This window comes from Etheostoma cragini, chromosome 10 (assembly GCF_013103735.1).
Source record: "Etheostoma cragini isolate CJK2018 chromosome 10, CSU_Ecrag_1.0, whole genome shotgun sequence".
NCBI lineage: Eukaryota > Metazoa > Chordata > Actinopteri > Perciformes > Percidae > Etheostoma > Etheostoma cragini.
The window spans coordinates 24,224,700-24,248,757 of NC_048416.1; the positions used below are offsets into that span (position 1 = coordinate 24,224,700).

Here is a 24,058-nt window from a genome sequence, read left to right on the forward strand (position 1 = left end):
CGTTGGCAATAACTGGTGAACTAGTGGGAGCATTTAGCAGCTTAAGAGCATTGCGGGTGCCGTGGTATCTCTCCTGTGAGTGTGAGCCTCACTTATAAAGGCTCTCTCCATTTTGCAGACACAGTGGGTTCAATCCTGACATGCGGCCCTTTGTTTCATGTCATTCCCCTTTTCTCTACCCTTTCCACTCTAAAGCTGTCCTGTCAAATGAATGCCCGATGAATAATCTTAAAATTAAGGAGAAGAGCCGTAATTGGCTCGCATGTATTTCATGTTAAACAAACTAAAGTTCAGGGTGGGGAAAAAAGGTGATGCATTCAGCAATGCAGAATCATTGAAAACAATTACAAAAAGCCACCCCAGGCTGCTAAAACAAGCTCTGTCTTATCCTCATCCCTGAGCATGACAAGAAGCCCCTATGTCCCTCTGGTTAAGTGTTAAATGCATCTTCAGGATGAATAGTGCAAAATACCAAATAACTCAAGTTAGTTTTAGTTCTAACTTAGAAATAAAAATCTATAGATTTAGTTGCATGACACATAATATCACTTTAATCTTTGGTCTTTTTCTTTTCTTTTCTTTCAGACTTAAACAGTAAATTACTTTTACTCATATATTGGCACTTAAGCACACCTTTGAGATACTTTTACTGTACTTAAGTACATCTCTATGTAATGCTACTTCATACTTCTATTTCACTACAAATACATATTGTACTTTTACTTATATATATATATATATATATATATATATATATATATATATATATATATATATATATATATATATATATATATATATATATATATATATATATATATATACATTGAAGATAAGGATTAAACCCACAAAACATCTGATCAACTTATAAAATGATGATGCATTTTTTAGACTGACCTACTAGACTGTATGTAATTATTTCCTCCACAGCGCTGCAGAGGAGGGTCCGGCTAGTCCACTCAGATTGGGCAAATAGTCTAGCTAGCTGTCTGGATTTACCCTGCAGAGAGAATAAAAAAAAGTTAACCATAGTATTTATAAATCGAGCGGAGTTTAAATTGTCAACACAAAGAAAGCCCAAGGCAACGGATATTGAGTACCATTTATGGTCATTGATCCATTATCTATATTGTGACTATTATTGCCACTATTCATCACACCCCCAACCAGCCATTAGACACCACCTACCAAGAGCCTGGGTCTGTCCAAGGTTTCTTCCTAAAAGGGATTAAATCAAAAATTTAATAAATCGCCACTGTTGCAATTGTTTGCTCTTGAGGGAATTACTATAATTGTTGGGTCTTTGTAAATTATATAGAGTGTGGTCTAGACTTACTCTATCTGTAAAGTGTCTGATAACTTTTGTTATGATGTTATACTATAAATAAGATGTAATTGACTATCCGGCATGAGTGAAATCAGGTAAAATGATGTCTAGGTAATGCATCATGGCTATATGTTATAGTGATTAGCATTTTTGCAAATTTCAGTGTGGTTTTATTCTTACTCTTAGTTTCACTTTGGCTGTCCATTTTGAGATATAGATGGTGAAGTCTGGAGGCAGGTTGACAATGAGAAGTAGCGCTTAGGGTAATTTGTTTTTATGTGTCAAGCACTAGGTTTTAATTGACAGAAATGTTAACAAAATTCAGCGCACGGTGAATCTTGCTCCTGCTGTATTCAGAGCCTCGACTTCATTGTGCTCATTGACTCAAAGAGAAGGTGTAGTAGTTGTGTGACAGAAGATTCTGCACAACAATGAGTATATGATTTTAAGTGGGAGATTGGCTTAACTCGGGTAACCTTTTTTTATGTATAAATTTAAAAGAGGTGGTAACAGAATTCCTTTACAGTGTAATACAATTCAATACACTAGCCTTACCAGCCTTTTTTTGTGGAGCTTGTAGATGTTAAAGTTCTATTTGGAAGGTATTGATTCAAAGATGGTTAAAAGCAGTTTGTGCTGGATTTGTAAATCATTCAATTACATTGTAGCCAAAGGTCTTTCTTTTATTTTATTTTAACCACAAGCAACTTATTTATGTGCAGAGCTGATATCCGTCAATATTTCAGATGTGAAAATTAGTTTCTTAAATGTCAAAATTCATAATATAGACTACAGAATTTTGAAGTAAATTATTAAAAATACCCTATGTCCTAATGCTAGTGCCCTCACCCAAGCACTATCATACTCAACTATTGTCCTGTCCAACCTGCACAAACATTAGCCATGCTTAATTTGCATACAATGATGCATCAGCAATCACTTATGACTGCAGTTTAATTTTACGACTGTTGCTGCACCATATACCTATATCGTAAGTCCTAAGTCCTCTTACAATGATATATGTATTTGGTGGACTCCATAGTGAAGCATACATGATGATTCCAAAATGACGTCATCAGAGGGCCAGCTCACTGTAGGACAATATCCATATATCCGTATAATATGCAAATATGCACACTGACACACACACACACACACGCACTCACTAACAGATGAGCCCTTTACTTAATACTACTAAAGTGCTAAACAGTCTTAATGGCCACAATGAAAGAGAGCAGCAATGTCCAAAAATAAAACTCAGACAGCACTAGCAAGTAAAGCCTGAATGCGTCATTCGGTCATTCTAGACTGGCCAAATTAAAACTCTCCATTATCAAATGCTAGCTAGCTAGGCTGCAAACCCGTTACTGAGCTTTGAATGCATGGATTTGTGTAATATTACTTGTAATATTACTTATTAATTGTGTAATATTATAAGGATGTCAGCAGCACATTTGCAAAGCAGGCTTAACTGGTGTAAATACTGTAGCTATAGGATGATGTCCAATTAAAAAAAAAAAAAAACTGGTATACCTTGACTCCCAATTTCATTGCTACATCAGCCAGAAGGTTGACAGAAATATACTGTATCGCCAATTAGGCTGACAACATACTAAGTTAGATTTTATCACTGCTGTTTTCTTGGTTTATTACTTCATACCTTCACAAAACAAGCTGGATAAACAAATGCCATCATCTACTTTAATTCACATCAAAAGCAGTCCCACTTATAACTGTCAAATTGTCACGGCTTTTAGGAAAATAACTAATGTAAAGGTGTGGATTACTTTAAAAGTTTACTGCTTTTCCTCTCACAGCAGTCATTAGATCACCTTGGCTAATGCTGTATTCACTGTACTATTTGGCTGGCTTCCATCTGATAAATAACTGAAAGTGCTGAGTGACCCTGAAGTATGTGTTGACACAAAAAATGGCAAGAATGGAGAGTGGACAGATTTTGAATAAAGCTGCAAAGAAAAAAAAATATTGTATTTTAAGTACCATGAACAGATATGTTTCAGGATGTGTTTAATGACGTTATCAAATTCTTCTTAGTGGAAAATGAAATTAGGCAACAACTCATCCTGATGTTGCCTTTTACGGATTTTAACAGACACTTGAGAGGACTAAGACATCCAGCCTTGTCTCATAGAAATCTGTGTAATGATCACAAACTGTTGACACCACCACATTTTCTCACAATCCTGTGAGCTGTTCTTTCTGATATTGTTCTTGGTCTTCCAGATCTTGCTTTAACTTCTACTGTTCCTGATGACTGCCACTTCTTAATTGCATTCCGAACAGAGGATATTGGCATCTGAAAACGCTTTGCAATCTTCTTAAAGCCTTCTTCTGCTTTGTGAGCCTCAACTATTTTCAGATTCAGTTTTCTAGACAACTGCTTAGAATATCCCATGGTGCTGATTGTTGGGGCATGGTCAGAGGAGTCTGGGCATTTAAAACCTAAAGATTGACATCACCTGTTCTTTCCAGAAGATGATGGAGAACTATACATGACACTGTCAGCTTTTAAAAGTGGGCGGTGCATGCTATAAACGCTGCAGGGTGCCCAAACCTTTGCAGATGCCATTTTTTTGTTTTCTTTTCTTTTGAAAGTGTAAATGATGTAAATAAAATCTAACTTTTTGTGACATAGTATGCAAATGTCATATCTGTCATTTGATGCCTTTTTTGAGGTTTTTTTCTTGGCTTTTTTTACATTAATACAAATTTTTACCTCGGGTGCCAAAACTTTCGAGCCCCGCTGTTGCTGTCTGGATTTACCCTGCAGAGATCTGAGGAGCAGTTAACCAGAGTCCTCAGAAATTGACCGCAGTTTAGAATTCCAGCGCAAACAAAACGGAAGGTAATGGACATCCTGCTGAAAAGAGTGTAATCCGGCAGAATTTCCGACGGCAACGGAGCAATCATATTGGTGGGAGGAAATTACTTGCAGAAGTTTGCAAATATATTTTCTATCCCATACTATGAACATCAAGGCAGAGTTACTGACGTCTGAACCTCTTTCTGCCTATCATCATGCAGAAACAAATAGTCAGTGATTTGTCCTCCACTTTACTCCTGGAAATTTTATCAGAAGGGAGATTAAAGCATCAGACTTGGGTCTTTCATTCTCCACCTTTTGTATTCCATTTGTTGGTGGACTTCAGCAGCAGTGCAGTTTCAGATGAGTTAAAGCAAGATCATAGTTGACTATTAACAACACTTTTGTAGTCTTTCTGAACTTTCCCTCTTACTGGTCAAATCCACCATCTATTCCTCTCTCCTCTTGTATTGGCACAGTTAGTCCCAAAAGGTGAGAAGCTGTTGTGGGTTTAGACAATTTTCTGTTCCACAAGCTTTTCCTTTCCCACTTTGAGGCTTCATATGTCTTCAACAACATCAAAGCAAACAAAAGCCTCAGAAATAATAATAAATAGCATAATTGAACACATTTTAAGATCACACATTGTCAAGAGACCTTTTATCCTTCCTTCCTGAGTTCTATACACTGTACATAATCACTATATTCCCCTTGCCAGAATGTAGAAGTTGCCATTGTTAAAGATTCAATTCCCACTCCAGGCTGCCAGCTGTGCTGTACATCACAACAGTTTAAGCTGCTTTGTGGAAAAGCTTCCCCCTAATAATATGCATCAAGACAATTGATTGGGAAAATGTGATAAAAAAAAAAATGCAAATCTTCTAAAATGAAGGACTTATTATGAGCCTGTCCGCAGGACAAAAGTGTTTGTGACACAGTGTTTTGTACGGAGCCCCGGAGGTGACATGAAGTGGAGGGAGGGGATGGTTTACATATGCATGTAAACGATCAGGAACAATGAAAACACAATGTTAACCATTAATATTTTACCGTGAAATTGTTATACAATGACACAGAGAGTTGATGAGTTCACCATATAGCTAGCTAGCTGTACCATGGATTTATTAAAGGATAATTCCTGTCGATTTGAACACATAGCTCTGTTGTTTGTAAATGTGGAGTGCTATCAGTAGAGAGAAAAGCAAAAATGATCGATTCAGATTTTTAAGAAATTCAGAAATACAGAAGAGGTACAGGTTGTGAATCAAAAATATATTTTGGCATATACCTTTTGTTGAAGTACCTTGCCATTCGGCCAAAACTAAGGCGATTTCTATTGTTCTTGCTTTTGTGTTTTTTTTTGTGTCTTCCTCCTTTCCATTTTCCCTCTCTTTCGTTTGGAGCAAAACATTTATTTACAAGGAAGGACTGTGGAAAAGGTGCACTGTGCCTTCTTCTGTGTGTATAGTATACTTTTCTGTTTGTTGTCATCTAGACCAATGTTTTGCACTTTTGTTTGGCTAAAAATGTGATCACAAAAAAAAATAAGTAAGGCAATTTCTGTATTTGATTCCAGTCTCCTGTACAAAATCACCCTGAGCAGAACGTCACTGTTCCATTTTGTTGAATCGGTCTTCCCCAAGCTTTTCATTTTCCTACATTCCTGCAAAACTGATGCAAGCAGCACAAACTGTCTAAACAATATTAGAACATGTTTAATAAATGTAGGTGTTGCACTGAAAACAGTGTTCCTTCCCTTTAGTGTCCTTCAAATGTTGTGAAACTTTAGATTTACTAAGGGCAGCATGATTTTGTGCTGTTCTTTCTTCCAATACTGCAGTACTTTCGTTACTGCTTTAACAACTATATTCTACTACATCATTAAGTATAAACCTGCTTACTGGCCTGGTCAATTATATTACTATCCAAATTTTGATTAATGTGTTTTATTTTCACAGACCTTTGCTTGTTGCTTTAATTGGTGCCTTTTTAAAAAGGCACCAATTAAAAAATATATATTATTCTGATTTGTTGGGAGTTTGTGTGGTTTATTATGCGTTTATTATCTGTTTCTGCAACAAAAAAAAAGCCCCCAAACCATAGTAAATGAAAACGTAGTAAATAACCATGTAGCCCCCAACCAAATTGATTTTGAAAAAGTTATTAGAAAAGATGGATAAATCATGCAAGCAATGACTGAATGACAGTAACCTATATAGGGCAGCCATTTACAGCCCTGTGGGGGTGATTACATGATTTATTCAGATTTAAAGTCTGCTCGCATGTGCTCAGAATTCTTAAGTGCATTATCGCATGGCTCTGTAAATAGCTTTGTCATTGTTATTGCCGGTATCCAAAACTTAAGATGAGTATTTGGCCATGCTTGGCAACATATATAGTCTCTATTCCATGATCGCTCAGGCATCATCATCACTCAGGCCACATTGGCTGAGGACATCAAAGCCAAAACATTCAAAAATCTGAAAGTTGAAATTACTGGACAAATAGCACTTCATATAGGCTCAAAGTGAGTAGGATGAAACAAAAGTGTTGTTGTCGTAGGCGTCACAGACAGGGAAGCACTGCCAAAGATCATTTGGTATGCATCTCCTTCCTCATTACACTTAAATCCATCATTGTTTTCATCCATATGTATTATCTTTCCTGCCTATGTTGGCAAATTGTTGGCTGTCTTGGCGTATTATCATCACCTGTGTATCAGTAGCATGGTGTGAGAATTTAAGGAATTTGTATTGCATCATCCAGTGGATTTGTTTAAAGGTGTGTAACTGGTCTTTACAGGGTAATCCTCCTAGAAAAGATCAGGTTCCGCAAAGAATAAGGAAAGCCCTGCAGTCAACCATTTCAGGTCCTGTGGTTAAACAGTTGCCGCATTTCAATCCCATTGAGCTGTGGGGATCATTTTTAAGAAGGCCTAAACATTAAAGGACTTAAAGTGGATGACGTGTTTGCTTGGAATTGATGTATCCAACAGTTTTGGGCTACTTTGTTCCAGTGTTAACACATCTTTTCTCCAGCAGAAATGTGCTTGTAATAGAATAAAGCAAGGAGAAGATAATGCACTTCCGAGATAAGGTTAGAAAAAAATTCAAGGGCTCCCAGTTGCTCCTGGCTGAAAAGGAATCAATTTCCCTGCACATATAGAATAGCGCTCTGTGTGATTCATCTTCAAATGTTTCTCTTTCAAGCAGCGTGTATCATGTTTGCACTTGAGAAAACCTGACTTTTCTCTGGGTCCTAGAAATGTTAAAACGTTGCAAAAAAACACGGTTATAGACATCATTTTTAATAGCAGTCCTTACCTCAGGGAAAATACTGCTGCTGTCCTGTCCTTCCAGCAATCGCATCTGCTTGGTGTCCCAGGAGGTGCTGGATGAAATTTCTTGAATGAAAACAAGCATGAGCTCCTGGTGAGCACCTGGATTAAAGAGCGATTACTTCACTGTTTAATTGTAATTTACGACATGTTGCCTGTTTAGAATGTTGCCAGGAACAATGTAGGTCAGACCTATTGTTTCAGATCATATTTCTGTATTATTTGAAGTGGGTTCATTTTAACACATTAACGTATGCCAGCACTCAGAGGAGCGTGAAGCCTAATTCTACTTTGTTTAAGTCGTGGCTATATGGTTCAATGGAAATGAAATTACTATTGCTCCAAGTCCTGTCTGTCTGCAGGCGTGTCATGTGGATCTCTTTCAATTTGACTTCAAAAAGGTACACTGCACCATTTGAATGCTACACATCACAGATTGTTCCTCCCTACTCCCCCTTTCAGTGGGGCTTCTGATCTGTGGACCGCAATGGCGGCCTCAGTTTCCATCAGTGGTTTCATTGAGCATCAGTCTGTTTGTGCTATTTAACTTATGTGTATCATCACGACAATGTGAGTCTCCAATGAATCTGCCTTTGAAGCCAAAGTTCAAAGTGACTGAGTGAAATTCTGATAATTTCACTTCCATGGTATATTAAACCATGGAATCACTTCTATGGTTTTCTTCCCCTCTAATTACACTGTTTACTTAAAATATAAATATAATATTGCAATTTATGGGGTGTTGGTGACTAATTGTAAAAAGCTATATTTTCTGTGTGCATAACTGGGCAGGGGTTTCGTGACTTTAGATTACTTCCACCCCACAACAAATGTGTCTGTTGCTTTCTATGATGCCATTGACCATTAGCTAAATCCCTCCCCGAGACAGATTGACAGATCGCAGCAACCGTCACTTGGCACCGCATGTCTTTCAAACTTTCTCCTCATGCTGAAGCAGGTTTATAGTTTTAGACTTTCCGAAATCAAAACCAAATTAGTAAAAGTAACAAATCTGCAATATTTTTATCTGCTCTAACTTAAGATGCAAAGTTACAGGCCTCAAGCATGAGTGACCTGTCACAGATAAATATCATCAGATGTCACGATTGTGACCGTACATTTGTGGGTGTCCCAAAATGATTAACATGGTGGTCTAACTAGCGTACTACCTATTGTGAGAGAGATCATTCACTAACCTCTTTATTTTGTTGGGTTACAGGTTAAGTTTTAAAATTATTTCCCCCCCAAAAAAGCTAGGGTAGCAGCTCAGTTATAAAAAAGGTACACATTGTTAGGAATATGATGAATGTTTTTTCAGCCATTCTACAGTAAGTTCAGTGTATGCTATGTACAGTACTTGCAATGTCATTTAGGAAGCAAACACACAAGACATAAGCCAGCTCAGGTCAGGGCCATGCATTCTCATGGCATTAGAGTCTGTGTCTATTTTTAATGGATTGTGTGTATGGCCTTGCAAGTGGATTGCTCTTAGTTTCTGCCTTAGTGGATTGCTGGGTTTCTAGAACACTGATCCATTATTTCTCAGCTGTATCTTTTACCCACTTTGAGCTGCTTTGAGTTTTTAGACTTATGTTAAAAATGTTCTCTATATCTTTTTCCTCAGTTTTTGTTGGCAAAATCTTGGCCTGATGAAGAAGGAGAAACCCTGAGCTTGTTTTCAATTTGTTGGCGTGACTATGAGCTGTGCAAATGTCAATACCAGTACAGATACCATTCCTGAACAATACCTTTTTTGATACCAATGTTATAAAACAAAGAAATTACAACATTACAGCACAATATTTATTTCCGTTCCTACTACGTGAGCCCCATTTTTGTGCTTAACATAGAGTTTTCCTGCATGTCTCTATGATGTGTATCGTTAGCCAGACAATCACAAACGTTATTAGATCTTGGTAGGAGCATGCTTATAGGCTCACTGACACTCCCTAGGTATTGAAATTGGGTATTGAATGACGAGGCATTTTTTGATACTTAGTACTTTAGAGCCAGTTTGGTCAGTGCCTAAAAAGTATTGAATCCGGCACCCAGCCCCAGGTGTGATTTAGGTTCCTTTTAACTTCAATAAGCAGGTTAACATTCCTTTAGGTGTGCACTCAAAAAAACAGTCCAATGTCTTTTTTGTGTTCTTGTGTAAACTTGATGTTTGCATTCACTGAGTTGACGTGCATGCACTTCTGGGTGTGATTGTGACTGCGGTGTCATTCACATCTTTGCCAATAGTTGCCTAAAATAATCCAAGGAAAAGCATGCCTGTTGTATCAAATCAAAATGTATTTTTCTCAATAACGGAAGTTTGATCATTGTGTTGGCACCCAAGATAGCTCCATCACTGTCCAGTTTCAACAGGAAATATTTGACATTAAGGAAATAGTATTACAATCTAATGGGAACTTTAATGGCACAATTAACTTTTACGTGACATCAAGGTGTATACAATCCACTAAGGATTAACTCGACCCCCTCTAGCAATCTCTTCTGGTCTGATGTACACTTGACCAAGAATGCTCATGTACACTGAATCCTAATAAACTATTTAGGTGACCAGGATAACAGAGACAAAACATAAGAGGATGACCGATGTAATTTGCGTTGTAAGAAACCCTTAAAAATGGGAAATAGATTTTTTTAATGACTCACTGACCAGTCGTGCATTATGCATCTATTGACTCTTGTCCAATTCTTTTTTCAGCTTGTTAATGCAACACCTGACAAATGTCTTAAAAACATCACTCTAAAAATCTGAGATGAGTTGCATAATAAACCAGTTGTGAACACGACTTTGACATATTTTGACATTAGCATTCATTTTGAATTATGTTTCTCTATTATATTCTGAATATAAGTCCATTAATCACTTTCTTTTAGCTTTTTTTGGTCTCCACCAACACCTGATGGAAATATCTGACTTCTAAAGTTTTTTAGAGCTTTTTCAGTATATGAGAGCTGCCTGCTGAAAATTACGATATGAGAGCAGTGAGAGTAAAAGTCTAAACATTGTCATTTGAAAGATTATTATACAAAATAATGATTATAGTCACATTAAACACACAATGACGCTATTATAATGTGTACTTTCATGCACTTAAAGCAAACAGAATTGCTGACATTGTTTCCTTTTGCTTTGGCATTTATGAGATTAACACACAATAGCTGTGCCGGTAAACCAATTATGGCACGCTGTATGAATATTTAAAACAGAAGTATTTATGTGATAAAACAGTTCTGTCTGAAAATACGTCTGTGTACTTTTATATTTCTTTGTGTCTCTTGATACTGTTTGATCTCTATACACTACATGTGCATACATTCTCTGTACTTTGTTGGGCTGCTGCATTGGATTGCATCACATAATAAGGTGTTTTTTGGACCAAACAAAAGGCATCATTGCTGCTTCAGTCAGAGCTACACTGATATAATTCATAAAGGAATGCACATTTTGAATGGAAGTTTGCATGCAGAGTGAGGATCCATTTATCATAGCAGTTTCCGTCAGAGCATTCATTATAAACAGGATGGAGAGACAGATTAATTGTTGATGACACCAATCAATATGAAAATCATTACAAAGTCCAGGGAGATATCAATATCATGATCAAACAATAACTAATCTTAAAAGGAAGATGTGCTTCAAAAGACACCATCAGTCATCATAAAATAGCTCAATCTCATTAGCCATGACTACATTATAAGAATCTGGCATGATCATAAACTGGGGGGGGGCACTGGGGGATGGAAATAAAAGGGCAGGTGAAAATGTCATTACCAATCAAGAGCATACTCACTCATCCATTTAAGGATTTTGGATTCATGGACACAAATATTCTGGAGAGCATTATCAGAATGGAATCACAGCACTGTTTGGCAATTTAACCCTGCAGCTAAAAAGCAGGCTCAAGACAGCTATCAGGGTTAACAGGGAGGAAAGAGTTCAAGCCCATACAGAGCATGTACTGTTTGGACAACTAACTATTATAAGCTGTTAGAAAACAAGCCGAAAGAATCACTGCAGATCCTCTAAACCCTCTCTTTCCTAAATATAAACTTCTGCCATATTTCTGCCATTTTGACAGATTCTGTGTGCCGAGATGTAAAACAGACAAAAGTTATCGTTTATTCCAACGTCCATCCAGCTGCATATCTCCGATCCTCAATCACAGCACAGCAGAGCACGGGTGCAATAAATACACCAACACTTTTGCAATTTGCACTTTAATTACTAAAATTAATTCTTAGCATGTTGTGTTGTTTGTCCTGTCATGTGATGTGTGTTCTAAGATGCTTTTTTGATCTTATGTTTATGTTGATTTTAGAATATTTGTTCTGTTACATTTTTGTTGTGAAGCATAGATTGTAGCACTAACAATAAACTATCAAATTGGAGTAATGTCCAGTAGCTTTATTTATATCACATAGAGACAAATAACCATTCCCACTTGTATGCAACTCCATTATCTATCTTATTATTTGCATAGCCTATGTTTCAAACTCAGCATTATGCTTTTGGACATAAAATATAATGTATTGGCGATTTCTGCATTTTTTACTCTCATTGTTATTAACAAGAAAGAGTTCCTCAGCATCGCCCACTTTTCTCATTGTTTGACATGTGTGCGCTATATCCAAACACACATCAATAGGAAGCTTATCAGTAGGTGCCGGGAGCACTGTCTTGTTATAAAAGCTTCTTTTTTTTTGTATGCTCAGCAACTGTGCTATCTGAGTTTTGCATTTTACACCCACACTGCAACAAATCGCAGTCACTTTGTGGGCGTCGTACCCCTGCCTTTTGAAGAAATGCTACTCAAGGAATTGTAAAACGATAAACAGAAATGCACAGTGAATGACAGAGGGAGGGCAGGGTTTCACCGCCCCAGCACTCTCACCGCTGGCACCATGTGACAAACCTCAGGAGAAAGTGTGTGTGTCTATATCGGGCTATACATTATATTTGAATCAATCAAAATACAATAAGGGTCAGCAATGCTAGCAGCTCTTTGAAGCTGTACCATCATGCTAACATTTTCTCAATGACCACGCTAACATGCTACTGTTTAAAAGATGTTTACCCTGTTTGCTATCTTAGTTTTGCGGGTTAGCATGATTACATTTGCCACATACCATAAAGCAGAGCTGAGGCTGATCAGAGTACCATTATTTTTGCAGGTATTTTGTAAGCCAAAGAATTGGACAAACTAAAGAGTATGACCTGATCATGGTGCAAGATCAGTAGTCTCAGAAGGTCAGTGGTATTAAGTTTATGCAAATGATCCTCTGGACCATGAGTTTTTGTACCAGGTTTCATGGCAATCCATCCGATAAAGGAAAAGTCAGGGAATCGCCTAAGTAATTAGTTTATCTTCAAGCAGGCTTTAATTCAATATTTTCAATTGATGTAACAGTTGTTGAGATATTTCAGTCTGAAGTGGTGGGCCGTCAGGGACAGGCCGCTTGCTAGCTAAAAAATACAATAAATAAGGATGCATGTTATGCTACTATATATTGTTATCTACTGAGATCCATGGATGGAGGTTAAAATTCATGCCTTTGCTAAAAACAGATGTCAACTCAATACTAAGGATGTGGAAGACACACGTGCTATAGCACACCTTAGGATACATGAAGATAGGGTATAATGTAGCTTGCGCATTAAGTACACACTATTATATAACATAATTGTTGCATCCCTGTTGCTGTATATGTGTACTGATGTGTGTTTCACTAATCACAGGTAAGTTAGGTAAGCAAGATGAAGCCCACCTTTGTAGGTGTTTTCTCAACTCTACAATCTGCAGGCTTCTAAGTCATGGACCGAGCCATTTGTGAACTGAATGTGGGCTTCCGTAGATTTAAAATTACATAACTGAGCCTCGGTATATGCACTCACACCATAGACTAAAAATTCAAAAATATCTAAGGTAAACAAATTGTACGGGTACATTCTCTTGCAGGCACCTCATACATATCCAGATATCCGATCAATGCCATCTATACCAGGTAACATTTTCTTGTGTCCGGTAGAAGTTTTTCTCTGTATAGTACATTTTTTTCTTTTAATCAACTTCTCAACATTGTTTTTCTACACAATTATTTCCGTGTAACTGCTGTTGTCTTGTTCTTTATCGTAAATACGGCCTCACATAATAGCGGCGTCTTCTTGTTTATGCACTGCGCAGTGATGTTTATTGCCGAGCCCAATCATAAACTTTTACTTCAGCCTGTACCACCAAATCCCATTGGATCCTGAGGTGAACCAAAGAGTTTTGTAGTCCACTTAACATTTGAAATGTTCTGTTTGTGTACATTGAAGCCTGCGTTTTGTACAACAATGAATTGTAAACAACGTTGTTACATTGTTACCTTTTACTGCAATCAACTGCTACGTCCCTTTTTGAGTCCCTTTTTGAAGCTTGTGGCATACATGTGCATCCTCGGCACCCACAAATCGAAACATTGCTCCAACTGTAATTCAGCCCACTTTAAGCCCAAATCACTAGACTAGTATTAGTATTAAACTTTGGTTTCTGCTGTGATTTGTAAAAATGGCGGACGTCATTTGTGCTGTTAATCACGTACAAAGCTGCCAGCTGTTAAATAGAAATCCCACTGAAGATAACTCAAAGTAACACAAAGAGGGCATCTGGTTAGTTTTGCTAGTGTGAATCAGCATCTTACTAATTTGGGGGTCTGTATTGTAGTTTGTATGGGGCCACAGTGCAACTGACGTCGGTTTTGGCTGCAAATCAGAGAGGTTCCTTCTGCTGCTCAGCATGGACACCCCTTTTGAGAATGTCCAAGTTGTAATTAATACAACAGAAGAAGTAAGAAACCTACTTTGTTTGTTTCTTACTTATGCAGTGCATGTTTCTTAGACTTTGGCTGCTAATGACTTTGGAGATCCCATGATGTTTCCTGTAGTGCCACCATGAGGTTGCCAATTTTGGTTTTGAGTGAAATATCTCTACAATAAGTTATTCATAATTTTGGTTTAAATATATACAGTAGGCCCCCCTTAGGGTTAATTTAAATAATGTTTTGAGTATTTTGAGTTTTGAGATCTTGGATAAATTCAAAATTTGGACCAAAGACTGGCAATATTGATGGCATTTCCATCCACCTCAACTGATCATGCTAATCATTAGTAATTGTAATTGTCATTGTTAGCATGTTGGAATGCTAATGATAGCAGTTAGCTCAGCACAAGTTCAGTGCAGCCTCACAGATCTGCTAATGTGGCTGTAGACTTTTAGTTTGTATTATCAAGAGATACACTAATGCTGAAGTAAAACCAAAGTCCTCCTCAGAAAAGTGAAAAATAACAATTAACCTGTTTTCCAAAGTGAAACCTCAAAGATAAGGAGCTCCATCCCTTATACAGGATAAGCTCTATCCCTTATACAGGATTTAATTGTAATGCATTGACACGTAATGACCCAATTCATGTTATGCACCATGATGCTAATGCCATGAAAAACTCTCAATCAAACCTGCTGTACGCTAAATTGTACACATGTCAGAAGGCATTGTCAGTTGGACAATAATGATTTTAAACTCCCAGTCCTCAATTAGTGTCGAGACCACTTTTCACACCATGTAGTCTATTGTAAGCACCATATGAATAATTTTCATGCAGATCATGTGGTGTGACTCGCTTTAATTTTTAAATCAATAAACGTTGGAGAATCTTTGTATTTCACCATGAGCCCTGTACTGAATGATTCATCTATCTTACAAATGTTAAGAGTGTAGGAATTCAAACTGCAATGATAAAATAATTAGGCTATTATTTATATCTCCAATACAGAACTATGTATTCAATGAGTTCATTTTCCAAGTGCCTTGTTTATGGAAAAGAAGAAGCCCTTCCTGCACACCACACGAGAGTCTGATTAGTGATAGGATGGTGTAATTATTGTCATTATCGCTGTGGTTTTTATTATAATTATTTTATATATCATCAGCAAGGGCATTTCTTTTTTCATGATTGATTTCTAACCACACCATTTCCACCAATATGACAAAACATAGTATACATACACACATGTAGCAAAGGCTTTATGTATTCATGAATTGCCTGAGATATACTAGCAGTACAGTGTTTTAAGGATTCATTTCAGGCTCAAGTTGCTTTTACTGTAAAGCATTAGGGTTTTAAGAAAGTTCATGGCCAGTTGGAAAATCATTGTAGAGGCGTTGTCTTTTGGAATCTGAGGCACAATATTGTTTAAATATAGGCGTAATTATAGCTGCTCCACAGCAATGGTCAGGTCAGAGCATATTAAACTTGCAGGGAAGGTGTCCAAAGCACAATGGTGGAATTTGTATAAGACATTGTTACCCTTGAGCTGTGAGCTCGCAATCTTTTAATTGCTCCAGCTTTTTTGGCTATATTTTATTGAATCAGCCTGGGTTGACTCAATTCCATGACTTTTCTAAACTGGAAATGGGCTTAATGTAGACACATTGTTACTTATATTTGGTGAGAAGAAGTAGGCAAACCATGTTAACTTGCTTACTTAATGACATCCTATTAAAACGTGTGTCTGCATACACTGGAAAATGCTATTGAGAGCATGTGCGCTGAATAAACCGGGACCAAAGAGACGATTGCGGCCTGTCATTTTTCTCCCGTGAATATAAGCGCTTTGGGTGCTAGCTAAACACTTTGGTGACTGTTGTATCAATAGACTGCGGCAGGAATGTCTAACGCTACCCACATAAAAACAATATGATGTCATGTCTGATTAGATATGTGTATGATCATCTTGCAATACCAGGTGCTCAACTCGGGAAACCCCTGGGACCATAGGCAGGGTCTGAGCTCAGGGAGCTTCTATCTGGGTGATGTCACAAGTGGCATTGCAGCAGACAAGGAGCAGGTTTGCGTGAAAATGCAGAATTTAAAGCTGCTGTAAAAAATAAAAATAAAAAAAGTAATCGCAAATCACAGTGTAAAGAGGATGTGAATGTTGGATTTGCAGTTACAAAAAGTAACAGTTATGGGGTGGAGGTGGGTGGTCCAAAATTCAGTGTTGTAAATTTGGTTTTCTGGGACTCAACCACAAACTTAAAGTCCTTGATACATAGGACATACATTTAACACAAATGAATGGACATTAAAATACAAGTTTAAATGCAACAAAAGCAGTCGGTATTACATTTGATTAATGGGTGACTCTAAGCACTGATCTTGTCTATAATTGCTAATAGTATGTGCAAATCCAATGACAAGATATTTGTTAAATATCAAGTTTCCACCAGACTTGCCTCGTTCATGGGCTGTCAATCACCACTAAAACCCCGACCCTTTCTGATCTAACTAACTTCAGGCCCGTGACAATCTTTTTCCCTCCAAATAAACCAGGCGGAATAGTGAACCAACAGGTAATGTTCAGTGAACTAACACCATCTACCAATTAGCCATCTTAAAGGAAAAGATTGATCATCTCTTCATCTCAAATACCGCTACAGAGTGAGCCGTGCATCACAAAGGAGCATGGAGCGAGAGGAACAAACTGTACTGTCTGACAGAGTGGAACAAATCACCGGAAATACCTCAAATTATACTTAATAACAAATATCCGGTTTTGAAGGACACATTCTAGGTTGTAATCAGTGTTTCTGTCTTATTTTCTTTTCCCAGGAGATAATAACGGATGGCCTCATCTTTTCGACAAGTACTTTGGAATGCCCAGCTATAACACTGGGACCAAGTCAAATGTATGCTGTAAGTACTGGTATTCTGTTTCTAAATTGCATTAAAAAAAACATTTTTAGGCTAACTTGTGCTGATACATAAAACCTTGTTTTACTACTCTTGAAAATAACTTCTGTCAGGTGTCATTGCGTTGGTAGTTGTATAATTGTCCTTGATTTTCTCCTTTGCTTTTATTGTCATCACTGCTGTGTTAAAGAATTTGCTTTTCAAAGGAACTCGGGGGCAGTGAAATACACTTCACATAGCAACCTACCAACCAGTAACCAGCTGCATAATCATATGAGGGTGTTAATAGTGTCAGTTTTTTGCCTGTGTGGGGTGTGGTCTGGGTGCAAAAGCTTGAAATTCTGGATGCATTATGCCCTTCTCATGAAGCTTCTCCCTGACAGATAAGAAGTAGCAACAAAATGCAACAAACTACATATATGAAGGCTCCAATACTAATCATTCTGGATGTGGGTGTCTTAATGGCACTTTTTCTTTTTCTTTTTTACACCTTCTATCACTTAGAAATCAATTGACTTGTAAGAACTTTCAGTTTGTGTTCATTTTAGCAGCCCCTTTGGACAAAAGCGGTAGTTTTTTGACCGTACCTTCTGTTGCCAAGATCTTTTTTCCGCACCTCCTGCGTAAAGATCTTTCTAGCGCAAGCCGACTAGTGCCGTAATGCGATGTCCACGAGAGGAAAGCATGTATTACCCACTCTGTTACTGAGTTAGTGTTGCCAGGACAACATATATACTGACAAAAATTATAAATGCAACAATTTTGTGTTGCACCCATTTGCCATGATCTGAATAAATATCCCTTACTTTTTCTACATAAGAGAGAGAGAGAGAGAGAGAGAGAGAGAGAGAGAGAAATTCTTCAATAAAAATCCAAATGAGAAAAGATTAAGATCCATGGACTCTTCCCCTCTAGAAAAATGCCTTTTAAATTCAATTTTCTGCCAAATGGATATACACTCAACACAATTTTGTATCAATACATTTTTTTACTCCACCTTTGCATGTTAACAAATCTATTTTCTGTACGTTTTCCCATTTACACAATCAGTGGTGGAATGTAACTGAGTACATTTACTCAAGTACTGTTCTTTTACAAACTTGAGGTTCTTGAGTCTTTTCTTTTAATGCCACTTTCTACTTCTACTCCACTACATTTTAGAGAGAAATATGGTACTTTTTACTCCACTACATTAATCTGACATCTTAAGTTACTAGTTACTTTACAAATTAAAATTTTTGCACACAAAACACACGTAGTTTATAAAATACAATTTTTTATAATAAATTAAACTACCCAAGAATATAATGACCTACAGGTCAAGCTGAAATGATTAGCCTATTAAAGAATTGACAGAACTGTTTTGATCAATTCCAGTTTCTAAAATGTGAGGAGTAAGTACTTTTTTTCTTTTAATACTTCAAGTACATTTTCCTGAAGATAGCTACATACTTTTACTTGAGTAGCATTTTCATTGTGGGACTATTACTTGTAATAGAGTATTTTTGTAGTGTGATATTAATAGTTTTCCTTGAGTAAAAGATCTGAATACTTCTTCCACCACTGAGTCTTGCTTAGAAAGTTAAATGCAGTGAAGTAACGATCAAGTTACTGTCGGTTAATGCCCCTTGTCAGGTACTTTCTATTAGATACATTTAATTTGACAGCAGTAAATTTAATTGGCCTTTGGTTTGTCAGAATTGATCTTTGTAAAGTTGAATAATGTGTGCATGGCCAAATTGTTTACATGATTACACATTTAATTTGCCATCTGGAAATTAAATAACAAAGTCCCAAACATGGAAACTCAAACATGTTAGAGGACATTCGTTTGGAACATTTGTTTTTAGCCATGACCTTGATTTATTTTATGAATTCTGTGTAATTTTGTGCTCTCAGTTAAAAACAGTCTTTTGAATTCAGCTTATGTTTCTAGACTCTCCAATTACTGTAACAGTATGTCTGGTTAAGCCACGCTGCATTCACTGAGAATCCATTCCATCTTTTGAATGTGCATGATAAAGGGAGACCTTTTTTCTTCTACAGTTTGTGCATTGTATAAACTATATTATTGAGCTTACAGTATGTTGCAATAACCAGTTTACAGAGCCAGAGATCAATCTGTCACAGCAGTCTCCCTCTCCCCTTCTCCCCAAATTGCAGTGCACAAGACTCCTGCATTGATCCTTGCAGGTGTTGACGCAGGTGCTGAGGTCACATGCTGTTCCTTTCTTCTTCTTGTTTCCTAAAATATAGATGAAGGTGGCCTGTGTGAATGTGGAAGATTGTCAATCTCAGCACACCAGTCTGAAATTTGTATATTGGCTTTAATAAGGCATTGGGGTGGGAAAAATCCCATCTGCCACAGTCTGAATGTGAAAGGACTGTGGGGAGTAGCTAACTAAAACCAGCAGGAGTTACTTGCTAGATTATGATATAATTCATCAGGAGTCACGTGATGGCAGAGATGGCGGCTTAAGGTGTAGCTTAGTATATCTGTTTTATATGGTTCCAACTTCAATATTTTACCACTTTGTGCTTGTCAGAGTTACTTGAAGCAGAATGGCAAATAAGAACAAAGTCCAACGCGGCGATACAGACGCCATTGCAGAGGCATTGCTGGATAAAACAGAATAAGCTAACTCGAGCCCCACTTTTCTCAGATCCAGTCTCAGATTCAACAGATGGGCCTCAAAAGCGACAATGAGCTAACTGCTATCCATGCCCAGCTAGCATCTCGGACTGCAAGCCTTGGCTCTATCAGATCAGATGTGAACAACTTAAAATCCACCGTGGAAAACAATGCAAGTATTCTTGACAGCCACGGCCACGCTTTTCGGGAGCTGGAGGTGAAGCTAGCAGACATGGAGGACAGAAACCAGAGATGCAAGTCCTGCCTTGTCGGGCTAAAAGAGGAGCTAGAAGGTGCTAATGCTGTCCAGTGTCTCTCACGCTCACTGCCTAAGTGGTTCCCAAATCTAGCAGACAATCAGATAGAGATTATGAAAGCCCACTGAAATTAGTTTCAAATTAGTTAGTTTTGCTCTGTAGAAGACCCCAGGATGAGACACTATAAAAGGTTTTTATTAGGAGCAATATCATACTTTTCTGCTCTAATGCGCGCAAAGCTATGTCAATGAAGCTGCACATTGACATAGCTTTGAAGCTCAATTCACCAGATTAGACTCACTGTACAAACAAATTTTACTGACCGGATAGAACCATCATTAGTCAAGAAAGAAGTAAACAACATTCGGAAACAGGTATCTGAATTCCTCATCCATAGTGCAAGACAGCGCTATTACTGTGAAGCACTTTGTGATTTTTTTATCTGTAAAAGTTGCTATACAAATAAACCTTCCTTACTTACTTACTTTCATGGCGCTAGACCTAGTCATCTTCTTGCTATGAGATTAAGATACAGTGACTATTTTGCAGAGATTCCCCTTATTAAATCTTCAAATGGTAATATTAGAACTAACTCTGTTGAATTGAATAGATCCTTCCAGACATTTTATTCTAATCTTTATGAATCTGACGTTACGTTGGATAAATCTCACTGTGACACCTGGTTAAATTAGCTTGATTTTCCTCAGTTATCAACAGAGGCTAGGCTTTATCAGTTCTTGGTGGTATTTGGCCGCTCTGCCCTTCCTATTGAGAGACTCTGGACAAGTGATTGCCGAATTCCAGAAGTATCTCGCAATCTAGACCATACGCAGATTCACTCCAATTTCATTCATAGAACACATCTCACGCCCGTGAAAACAGCCCTTCATGCACTTTATATACCTGCTATATATGCACTTTCATATCTACACATGTTCTGGGAGTGCTTTTCCGTTGATCAGTTCTGAAACAGTATTGCATTCAAAATCTCCGCCTTGTTTAATGTTACTGTGCCTGTTACTGTTAAGGTCTTGATTACGAATGACCTGTCAGTCTTTCAGCTCTCTGAAACTCAGAAACTTGCTGGGTTTGCTGGACTAACAGCTGCAAAGAGATGATCGTGACCCGTTGGAAAACGCCACACAATCTGTCTATCCCCACGTGGACTCTTCCCTACCTGGATGTGGTTCATTTGGAACTGTCCAGGACACAGATAAACGGGCCCCAGGGAAGACTCTGGACAATAGGTGGTGCATTGCTGACTCTGTGAGATCCGGGTTGTTTCTGCGTGTGTTGTTTTGTCTCCCTCCCTCCCGTCTCTCCCCTGTTTAATTACTATTTGTAAAAATGTTGTTATATATTATTTATTTTTTAGTTGGCCTTGTGACGCGTTCTTGTTTCAGTGTATTGTTTGTAATTGTCACTGGTTTTTCTTAAAAATGTAAAAATGATTTCTTGAATGATAATCAGAGAAATCAGAAAAACCTGATCCTGGATTTTAGTACCAATCTATCAAGAGGTGTATGCAAATGGCGTTACACCATGGGCAGATCACTTGGTCATTCCAGTGTTAGCCTCAAAACATTTGGATTGATTTCATGCAGAAAAGTTTGAGGCTTTCACTTTGTTGTTTTTTATGAGTCTCCAGTTCCAAAACCAACATCTAGACCTCTGTGAAAACTGGACTTGTTATAGATTTTGTAAGATTTTTTTAAAGATTATAGGGCTTTTCCCTTTTTTTTTGTTAGTGACATTGGATAGAAAGGAATGGTGGGACAGAGAGATTGGGAATGACACGCAGCAAAGGGACGCGGGTCCGATTCGAACCCAGGCCACTGCAAAGGCCTACATGGGACGCACGCTCTACTGGGTGAGCCAGAGGTCGCCCCATAACCTATTTTAATGGCCTTTATTGATTTTGTTTTCAAAATATAACAATTTTTGTGGACGGATTTACGGGCAATAGGTCTTACAAAGGGAAATCCTCTACAAACATTTAACTATATTGTTTAAAATTGGTTTGTCTACCCAGAAAACCTGTATGTTATCTATACAGGAGTGGCTGTGGCTTGCTGTCCCCTGCCAGTACATTTACGTTTATATTTTCTTCAGGGAAAACCTCGTCAAAGTTGATTTGGAGGGGCCTTTTTTAATTTCACTTAGTCTGGCTTACTTGGACCAATGTGGATGACCTGACCCAGAGCATGTACCCTTAACACAAACCTCCTCCACAGGAAATATGTTGCTGTTCATGGAGGGGATTTCTAAATGATGTTATCCTAAATTCCTTTTTTTCCTTACACTAAAAGGACAGTTGTGTAAAATGCAGTTGTAGGCCTCAGCAGAGACCTTTGCACTCACTTTTTTTCTTTTAAAAGATTAGTTGTTGGGTTTTTCCATCTCGAATCTCAGCCAGGCGAGAAAGGGGGAAGACATGCAGGAAACAGTCACAAGTTGGACTTGAAATCTCGACCTCTGCACCGGGGCACAAACCTCCCAGCACATGCCACCCACTCTACCACCGAGCCAACCCAGCCACTCTTAGCTTCCTTTAATGTCAAGCTTACATAAAATGTATTTTTACATTCCTGTGTTTAAGCCTGAAAGAATTTCTTTAAGAAAATGTTCTTGTCAGATACACACTGCAGAGGTGTAATTTCATGGCGGTATGATGTACAAACACATGTTCCTATTTCCTAACCTTGATATGCTTTCCCTACCATGGTGTTAGCTTCTGCAAAGTTGAAATAGATGTAACAGCATGGCAGCCCTATGCTTATCAACTACTGTTTATGAAAGCCAAAGAAGAACATTTTTTTCACATGACCTTAAACCAGCCTTGTAACATTGAATGGTGATGTTGTATTTGTATTACCATGCTACTATTTTGCGTGTTATTTTTTTTCTTTCACAAAGAGGCAGTAGATGTCCAACAACATGGCAGCACAGTGTTTGCACTATGAAACCTAAAGAGCAAGATCATTTTTAATGATTCAAGCATTAAAACCCAGCATTATTATGTAGTTACAAGGACTTCCACTTTTCTATTATTTCCAGGAGCATATTGTATTGAGTGATAATGTTTTAGCTTTTGTGTGTTCTGCATTACACTAAAAATGTTGGAGTTATGGCAAGAGGAATATATCTTCAAATTGTGTCATTTATGTTGTAAAAATATGAATTTATTTTAGAAATTGGTGGTACACATTTAAAATATACAAAAACATCATTATATAACAAACAACATATGAAACAGGCTACATTAAGTGCATGCACAATATAGGCTCCCTAAAGTTTAGCTAATGCATTGGTAGCATTAGCGCTTGGTGGGCTGTAAACACAGAAAAGGGTTCAAACACTGCTGTGAATTTGCGTGAACTGTGGAGTGGTCGGCATTTAACAGTCACAAACTCCACCAGCGGTTAGTAGTAGTAGGATAAAAGCACTCCATTTCTGCACCAGTCCATGTCCGTGTTAACACTCGTAGACTCGTGCGCCTACCCGCACGAGTCTAACTCGACATGTAAATGTAAATGTATATGTGCTGTATTTATATAGCGCTTTGCTAGTCTTAACGACTACTCAAAGCGCTTTTACATCATACAGGAAACATACACCATTCACACACATTCATAGACTGTGGCCGAGGCTGCCGTACAAGGTGCCACTCGCTCTAGATACATTCTCATTCTTTATTATCGCTAACCACCAAAAGTAAATGTTTTTTGTGTTCAAAGCATCCTGTCCTAAATCATAACAGTTCAACTGTTTTTTGGAGAAATGTCATATTGTTGAAATATTTTAATATGTCATAAGGCAACTCAAAAGAACATTATGGTACTTTAGAGCCCTTCTGAATTGGGATGCCCTTGCAAAAAGAAAATGGCGTCATGAGTGCCTAAAACTGCTGGATTATTTACTTTGTGTTCTGCAGTT

The 24,058-nt window shown here is 37.7% G+C and overlaps 1 protein-coding gene across 1 annotated transcript in view; it reads left to right on the plus strand.

The window, feature by feature from the left end:
- The window catches only part of rxfp1 (relaxin family peptide receptor 1), a 52,677-nt gene that overhangs the window by 8,203 nt on the left and 20,416 nt on the right, over positions 1-24,058 (plus strand). The window contains exon 3 of the mRNA XM_034883315.1: positions 17,153-17,236. Within this exon, the coding sequence (XP_034739206.1) occupies positions 17,153-17,236 (84 nt within the window). The remainder of the gene's footprint in view (positions 1-17,152; positions 17,237-24,058) is intronic.